The sequence below is a fragment of the Carassius auratus genome, chromosome 4 (assembly GCF_003368295.1).
Source record: "Carassius auratus strain Wakin chromosome 4, ASM336829v1, whole genome shotgun sequence".
Taxonomy (NCBI): domain Eukaryota; kingdom Metazoa; phylum Chordata; class Actinopteri; order Cypriniformes; family Cyprinidae; genus Carassius; species Carassius auratus.
Genome location: NC_039246.1, coordinates 10,804,727 through 10,814,109, shown reverse-complemented (window position 1 = coordinate 10,814,109; position 9,383 = coordinate 10,804,727). Strand labels below are relative to the sequence as shown.

Below are 9,383 nucleotides of genomic sequence, written 5' to 3'. Positions count from 1 at the left end.
CCCTCGTTTTTCTAGTTTTTGTTTGTTCCCGTGTAATCTATATTCTAGTTCCACTCTTTGTGGTTTACTTTTTTTATTTTAGTTGCATTTTTTTGCTTCCCCCTTTTATTTCCTCTCTAGTTTTCAGCAAGGTTTCTGTCTTTATTTTGTTTGTAGTTCTAGTTATTTATTCCTAGCCTTTTCCAATCATTATCCTTTTGTTTTCATAAGTTCCAGTTTGTTATTTCTAGTATTTTATGACTGACATTTTGGTGCTTCAAGAATTCCCATACACAGGATCAAGCCTGTGGTTCCTTCAGTTGCTACCAAGTCTCCTTTTTCCACAGAATCTGGAGCTACCTCCATCCGACCAAGCTGTTCTCCTGTCGTGTGGCCTGCCCTATTGTGTGGACGGTCTTTCTGCCTCATCTGTTTGTGTTCTCATTCTTTTAAATAAACTGTTTTCCCCGTTCATTCTTCATTTAGGTCCTCCCTTGCCAAACCCTGACACTAATATTTTAGTGTGCGACATAATTGCAGTGAATGGGGCAGGTGCATCATCCTAGTGATGCTGCCAGACAGAGTAAACACTCCAAGACATGAATAGCTTTTTATTATTATTATTATATTTTTATCAGAACAAGGTACATTGAAAGTATTCATCGTTATCCGTCATTGTTACCTGTAACGCCAAACAAAGCCATTATTGGGTTATGCTGATTTCTTAAATTAAATGCAGAGTTGACAATTTCATATACTGAAGACCAAAATTGTCTCAGTTTAGTACATGACCAGAATATATTGGTTAGATCTGCCTTCAGTTCATTGCAACTCACATGTTTCATCTATATTTGGGTAGATATATTTAGTTTAGCCAGTTTGGTTTTACTATAGTGGATACAGTAGAGAACTTTCATCTGAATCAGACCCTCCCTGAGTCGTGCACAAGAAGAAGTCTTATTTAATTCTGTCAACAGCTTTGTCCCAAGTGTCTTCAGATATGTCAATTCCCAACTCTCCTATCCATCCTGTTTTGATTTTGGAATGTCATAATTAAATTATATATTTTGGAAATGAGAGCCTTGAGGTGTGTAGGGGTCTTAAGAACCAAGTCCAACCCTGATTCAGTGGGCATTTGAGGAAACACAGAGCGTCAAAGTGTCAAACCTGGAGATAATGAAAAATATTTTTTGAACCAGATCATTGTAATTATCAAAAATATTCACAATCAATATATGTGGGGACTGAAACCAATAAATAACATTTTGTAAATTTGCTGCCCAATAATAATTTAGCGAATTTGGTTTTTTTTTGTTTTAGTTTTTTTCAAGAAACTCACTGCGTATTCTCGGCCAGGGGTGGGTTGGCTCAAAGTTGGAGGAGTGCATTCTTCTCGATATAGATTATTAAAGGATCCCATGTTTTGTAAAACATTCTGGTTGAACCTCTGAGGAAATTATATATAGGAAGACAGCAACCTATTGGTTGACTGAAAAAAGGACTTTGGCAAGAAGATTGGAAGGCTCTTGAACAAATACAATAATCTGGTTAATACATTCATTTTAAAACAATTGATTTTACCAGTTAAAGACAAATATGAAACACTCCACCTTTGGAAATCTGATTCATGTTTTTTGAGTATGGGATATTAATTAGCACATTCTTCTGATACAACAGCTGTTTTTAAAAGTGGTGCACTTTCTGGTGAGATCGGCTGTATAGATCCTCAAAGTTGAGCCCTTGTATTTTGCCTCATTCTGTCTGGCCCATCAACGTGTCAGTAGATTGGCCTTTCTTGCTATTCTCAGGGACGTTTAAAATCCTGAGATTTGCTCTCTGTGAACAGTTTTTCAAGTCATCAACTCAACTCAGCGTCATGTTTTACTCCTTCAGAGTTTTTATTGTTTTTCAGCCTCAGGCAGTGTCGAAAAATTATTGCTTGTGAGTGTCTCTGTTGTGCACAGGTGGGACTGAAAACTTGCCAATGTGTCTGTTAAAGCATTCACCGATATCTTGTTAACTCTGTTACCAGCTGGCTCATATATAGAGACACCATCGTTATCTGCAGGGGGTTTCTTCAGGAATCCCTGCGCTAACCATGGTAGCTAATCTGCTAGCTATGCTGGTTCTTATTGTTAGCATGGCATTTACTACTGATTTGTTCTTGCTCATCTTGCTGTATCATTATGATTGCACGAAGCACTGTTTTAACACTTATAAAAAAACATTTTAAATAATTTAAATGGCACTATTAAAGCACATATTATCAGAAACTATCGGGAGCTCTGCAAACACGCGTCTTCACCTCACATTGCCAAACCGGAAGCCCATTAATAGCATCTTTGATATTTCCACAGAATCGGCTTCAGTTTTTAATAGGTCTCTCAGTATTTAATGGGTTCCATTTCTGGTGGACCTGGATGACATGTGGGCTTTGTTCACCCGTGACAGAAGGTCCTGGAAATTAGTTGAAGTTTGGAACAGTCATAAGCCCTCTCTCTCTCCAGCAGTCATGGAATTAAATTAAGCCTGGAGAGGATTTTGTGCCTTCACAGTCTCCAAGCGTCCCATACCTGGTTGCACTTCAGCTCGCCGACAACATGGCTATGAATAAATCCTGTTCGTATGTAGGTAAGTCATGGCAAAACCCGTTGACAGATAATTGGCTATACAGGCATTGACAGCGCTTTAAAAACTCCTGTTTTTAGTTATAAACTAAATTACTGCTCTGTCCAGATAACAACATGCTGTTGACAACAGTAAAATGTACATGTATGATGAATATTTTAATGATTTATACAATGCAAAGTGCCTGTGTAGGTGACATTTATTTGACAAATTGTTCATGTTAGCGTGTTGAATATTGTTTATGTAAATGGTTTGCATTTTTTTTCCCATGAGTGCCATCTTTTTAAAGTTTAGTTTTGAGGTCTTTTAAAGGTTAAAGTGCATCCTTTACTCTGTGTAGTCACATTTTTTGGAGACAGGTTAATACAAATGTTAAATGTATAGATATTAATTGATATTAAAACTTTACCTTTTCCATTAACAGAGGTGAATAACTGTGTTCTGAATGGAGTCAGCACTGCCTTGAGTGAGTCCTCCTCTATCTGCAGTGATTTAAAGGAAGTATCTGAGATTAAAGTCATGAGCTCCATCAGCTGCACATTTGATCCATCTGACTTTATTGAAGAGTCTTGGCATCTTGTGAGTAGCGTGCTCAACATGTCTATGTGGCAAGTAAATAAAGTTTTTATGTGTTTGTAGATTATTTTTATATATAATGTGTAAGTATAGTTGGTTATAATATCACACAAATTCTACAAATAACAAGTGCCACAACTGCCACTTTCCTATAAGCACCCGGTGTTCGCTGTGCATGGAAAAACTTTCCCGATTCATGAGGTTATCATATGCAATGATTAAAATTGAGGTAACTTTGATGTAATGTAAAATGTAATCAGTTTAAAAAAAAAAATTAGCTTAAATTAATATTAATTTATTCCATATAATTTCAGGGATTCTCTCGATCTACTGCTCGATTGACAGAGAAAGATGCAGAATATATGAACTACAAACAAATTATGAAATATTTCAACACTTCAAGCTGTCTGCTTAGTAAAAGCAGGAAAAGTTTGAACATGACACTTTCCAACTGTCAAATGCGATTGAAAATAACAGGAAATCTACATTATCCCTGAAGTGATTGTTTGCAAATAATTGTTTCCTGATGTAAAATAAAATAAAATAAAATAAAGAAAACCACCGGCAAAGTACACATTATTTATTAATAGGATAGAAATAACATTATTTTTTAATAATAACCTAACTTTCTTTTTAATTCTGTCTGTTTATTTTACTTTACAATTTTTTTCTCCATTACTTTTTTTTTTTCATTTAGAAGCAAGCACATTGTTGTGCTCATGGGGGTACTTATCCCCGAATCCTAAATATAAACTCAAACCAAGCGCTATATTACAGAGATTCACCATGAAATAAACGGATGTTCGCGGATTTTTGTTTTTCTCTTTTTTTTTTTTTTTTTTTTTTCTTATGGTCTTGAACCTGTTGGCGACTCCATCTTTACGCAAGCGCGAAAGCCCCTCTGGCGAGTAATGATGCTCTCCGGCGCTTGGAGACAAGCAGGTATTCCTCCAGGGATAATTAGTCAGGGACAAATCAGAAGTTTCTGTGGAGATGTGTTCTGTTTTGCGTGAAGCAAAGCTTTGCGCTTCCCAGTCAACGGTGCCAAAACCAGACAGACGGATGTATTTCATGCTTTGAGAGTTCGATGGATAAACAGAGGGAAAGATGGATGGTGACGTCTCGGTAGGGTGACATCAGAAACGGGCATGCCACCAGAAACGCAAACAATTTTCCTGGAACGCAGAGGAAGTGTTGCTGTTTCTTATTGTTTTTGTGTTTTTCTTGAAGTGTGACAACATGCTGCAGACAAGTGACAACAAGGTGCATGTAAGTATGCTTTTGATTTCTCAAGATTAGTACTACTAGAATACTAGCTGCAACACTCAAACAGGTTAGCATTAGTTCTACAGCCAGTAACTTGGAAATAATGGCATCAATGAAAAGTGGCTATTGCTTCACATTTTCAATCTACATTGAGTTGTATTGAGAGCAGCCAAATTAAGAAGCAATAGTCTGCCCTACATCTATCCTCACATACCCCCACCCCTCCACCCAACCCCCTCCCCTCCTGAGTTGAATTTGATATGTGCGCACACACTGCTGATGAACAGTGAGCCTGGGTACATTACATTCTCCTCTCACCTGTTCAGGTGGCCAGTAACCTGATGGACATGGACCAGGACCCTCGCAAACGGCTGTGCTTTGCTGACGGCCGAAGGAAAGTGGACTATGTGCTGGTGTACCACTACCGAAAACGCTCCTCCATCAGGGGGTCTCCTAGTCAACACAGACTGTCCATCATCTCCAATGGTAGTTATCCTTTAGGAGTGAAGGAGAAAGAACAAGAGGGAGGGAAGGATGAACCTCCAGAGGTGGTGGTGGACGTCGGACCCCTGGACCCTGCTGATGGGGAGAAAATCATGATCCGAGAGGAGTTTGAGGGTAATTTAAAGGATGCTGGGCTGGAAATTGAGCATGATAAAGAGGTGAGTAGAACCTGGCTAGATTTTGACTAGAAATTTGTGCATGTGTTGGTTCCATCCTTTGAGAATGAACTGATTTTGCTTTAGCCAGATGTATTTAATTGCATTTTTGATCTTTGTAAGGGCCACATCTGGTGTTGATTTTACAGAAAGATGTCACTTAGATCAGAAGAGTCAAGTATCATTGTTTCGTTATGTAAGCCATTACTCTTAAAGATGGCCCATTATGGAGTAATTGGACTGTATTTGTATGGTATTATTAATGGTCCCAAATGAACTCTTCTTCATCTGTTGTTTGTGAGCTTGTTTTATATCGTATCTGGGGAATCAGGTAAACTCTTCTTCCTTAAAAAGCTCATTGACATTGTTACGTCTTAAGTGTTTAGGGGTTTAAAGGTAATGTAACAATATTAAGGGTTTACGAAGAGCATTTGCCCGAGCCCCTGCCACACCATAACAACAACTACAACAACAAGATCCCTGTTAACAGGTTTTATTAACAGCTCAGAGAGTGCTGGGAGTATACATAATTCTCAAACAAAAGAATGTAAAATTAAGAAGGAAGCAAAAAAACTTCAGGAGAGGAAACAATGGCAAAATAACAAACAACAGTGTTTCTATTCTGGGGGTTAGATTCTTTCGTAACCTGTCAAATAAATGAAAATCAACAACAAAATTATACACTCACTCCTTATCTAATCCTCAAACCAGGAGAAAAAACATGTATAGTACAAAAGAAAAGGCACCCACCTACTTACAACTTCCAAAAGGGTAACAATCAACAGAGTAATGGCGTAAACAATTAGTATCAAGGGGAAAACTAAATAGGTGTAAAACAGCAAAGCTGTATATCTTACAGTACCTTTCTCAACACAGAGCAAGAATGGTTATCTAGGGCTTCTGGCAGCAACATAGAGTAAGTCAACAGTTCTTCAGATTAATGAAGATAATAACTATACAGAACTCTAAAAGGCTTCAACAAACTGAGCTGGGCAGGGCTGGACAAAAGAAAGAGAGAGAGAGAGAGAGAGAGAGACAACAAAAAGAACCATAACATATACAGATAACAAAAAAGTGATTACGTCACTGGACGTAACAACATGCATTCTTGTCTAATGAAATACTCTCTTGTAGACAATAGCATAATATAGCACAATAGCATTGTTATTGTGCATATCTGTCTTTGTGATAATTTTATACTGCATCTGTAGGGTGATTAGATTGTGAATGCTTGTTTGAAGCCAAGTGAGATTATCAGGCTGGTAATAGTAGTGATTGACTACTCTCTTTTAGAAGAGCTGTGAACCAGCCTTTGACAGCACACTGAGTTAACTGCACCCTATTCTGAAAGGGAACACATTTCTGGTCTAAATTTAAAGCTTTGTTATTTGTCATTGTTTTAAATAATAGACCCCCTCTCCCACACCTTTAAACTCGGACTTAATCATCTGAATCTGAGGTGTTTTTATCATGCATCATGCATTTAAGGTATTAAACAATGCACTCCAAATCATTGTTTCCCCATGGAAACCCTAGTAAGGTGGCAAGATGTGCCTGCAGTAACATGCTTTGTCATGATGGCTTCCATCATCTCATCATCATCATCATTATTGTGATCACTGAACCTTAATTCAATAGTTTTCTGCTATGTCTGATCTCAGTCATTACATAATGTTTTGCCCCGGTCAGTGTTTTGAGGTGTGCACTGTGACCGCTACAAATACCTGCGGTCGGACACTTTGAATTATTCAGCCGGTAAGCGAAGTTTGATTGAAGACAGTCTGAACAGGGACAGCGGGTCAAGTCACACCTTAGAACCATGTCTCATCTCGCGTGTTCCTCTTATCGCAGCACAACGTTACAGTTTACTATCACTCTGGTGGATATGCTTTCTCAAATATCTTCAGAAATTCTAGAATAGACTAGTTTTGGTTTATTGTTTCATGCATGCGCAGGCAGGTGGATTGACTTTATAGGGAGTGAAGTTTTGTTATGAATATCCTTAATGCTCAAGGGGACGTCACTGGCGCGGGTATCATGTGTCAGAGGCTGCATTAACTGTGTTTGTTTATCTTAAAAGCCATGGTCTGGTGGATAACAATGGCATTCTATGGTGGCAATAAATAAAAAAACAAGCCTAAAACCAACAAAACCAGAAGGATGATGTGGTGAGAAAGATTTTTCCGCAGTTTTTGTAATCTGGCATCAATTTACACAGCTAGTGATTGTGTTTTTTTCTATAGGGGCCATGCTGAAACAACATATCTGTTTTAGGGTTTAACTAGTGCACTTTTCTCAATGGTGTAAATATTCATGCATGATGCATTTACAGAGAGTGACACCTTGTAAAGTCTTGACCTTTAATTTGGAGTCGAGTCTCAAATCATACTATTTAAGTGCAACTTACGTTCAGCACAGGATTTCTAAATTGCCTAAAATAACCATGTGTTAGCTGTTTGTGCTGAGCTGATTTATCGCTGTATGACATGTACCGCGAGAGTTATAGAGAGCAGAGAAGATGGCCCCACGCTCTCGAATCGCTCTTGCGGTACTTTGATGCCATACAACAATCAAGCAACCAACACCTGGTTATTTTAGTCAATTTAGAAATCCTGTCACCAGGAAGTGGCACGTCTGGTCACCTTAGGCTAGAGTTTGCATCACTGTATAAGCCATTAATTATTAGGATGGCATCCATTCAGAGGAGTTGTTTCTCAACTCTTTGCTTGAGTTCATGATACCAAATGCCAAAGACAGGGTTCAACCTGCCATGAAGAACCGTTTCCGCTCATGGGTCTTTGGATCCCCTCAAATGTCAGTCACAGCTGGTTTCTGTAGTGATGGCTCCCACTCAGACTGTGCTCAAATCGACCTAATTGCCCTACCCTGCTGAGATGAAGAAATAATTGGAGTATCTTATACTAATTAACCTTCTCAGATCCACATGTTATTTTTATCTCTCCTTTATGAGTGTGTGTGTGTGGAGGAGGCAGAGAAAAAACACCTGTGATGTTGAAACGCAGGGGACGGTGAGGATGTCCTTAGGTTTCCGTCATCTCTTTCTGTCTCATCACTCTCATATCAATGTCTTATTCAGTTTCATCTTCCTTTCTTCTTAACACATGCTTCTCTAAATGGCATGGCTGACCACTGCCAGACAGATACAGTTACTGTCATCTCTGTGTAGGCACGACACAGCTTCAGTGTTAGGTTTCATGGCTACAACTAGTAAAAAGAGATCATTTTCATACCCCCCAAGTTTATGAAATATATATAGTCCCTCTTTAAGGGCTCTTAGATGGGCTTGATGACAATCTGCCACTCTTTTGATATTGATACTGCCTATTCTAGGTTATATTCAATTTATTTGTTTGTGTTTGCATGCTGTCGATTACCACAGGCGATAATTTCCACAGTATGTTTAAATGAATGTGAAATGCATTTACAGTAAAACACACAGAAACAGGGTTGAGAATAAAAAATCAATTCTGATTCCAGAATCTGTTACTTATTGTTAGGAATTTACGGAGCCCCACACATGACATGCAGGAAAAAATATAAGGCTAAATTGCACACAATTACTATTTACGCTCCCTCGATTTACTATTGCGTTCATTCGATTTATAAATTGTGCGCACTATTTACTAATTCGTTCCCTCGATTTGCTAAATCATGCACATGATTTAGCAAATCCAGGGAACACAATAGTATATCGAGGGAACGTAATAGTAATCGTGTGCACGTTTTAGTAAATTGAGGGAATGAATTAGTAAACCGTGCGCATAATTTATTTATTTTTTCTTGCATGTCATGTGAGGGACTCCGTAGGAATTGAATTCTTATTGTAAAATTAAAATGTCTTAGTACACGTAACTACAGAAGAGTCAAGTCTTAAATAGGAAAAATATCGAAACTCTTTGGTCATTTTTGCTTACGGTCTAATCAGATTCAATGATCTATGCCAAGCTAAGCTAAAAGTGCTACTTTCCGGCTAAATGGATCGAAAACAGAAAAACTCAACTGTTTAACTCTAGGGGAGTTGCCTATTTTCAAAAATAGTGGAGTGTTCCTTTAAGGTACAGTTTCTGCACATTTTGACAGTACATATACAATAAAAATTCAATAAAAGTCAACTAATTACCAAAATAATGAATGAAAATTAAATTGGAAATGCATATGGGTTAGCATTGATCTCATCTTAACTGGCCTGAACCAAAATTTATGTTAAGAACAGGTCACTTATGCTTTAGAACTGTTTTAGTTTCTCTGATTTCA

At 38.0% G+C, this 9,383-nt stretch overlaps 1 protein-coding gene across 1 annotated transcript in view; it reads left to right on the top strand.

Annotated features, from left to right (window-relative positions):
* Positions 1 to 4,057: 4,057 nt before the first annotated feature.
* Positions 4,058 to 9,383, top strand: part of LOC113068295 (anoctamin-2-like) — a 33,864-nt gene continuing 28,538 nt past the window's right edge. Inside the window, exons 1-3 of the mRNA XM_026240990.1 lie at positions 4,058 to 4,308; positions 4,414 to 4,452; positions 4,776 to 5,111. Coding sequence (XP_026096775.1) covers positions 4,291 to 4,308; positions 4,414 to 4,452; positions 4,776 to 5,111 — 393 coding nt within the window. The 5' untranslated portion in view covers positions 4,058 to 4,290. The remainder of the gene's footprint in view (positions 4,309 to 4,413; positions 4,453 to 4,775; positions 5,112 to 9,383) is intronic.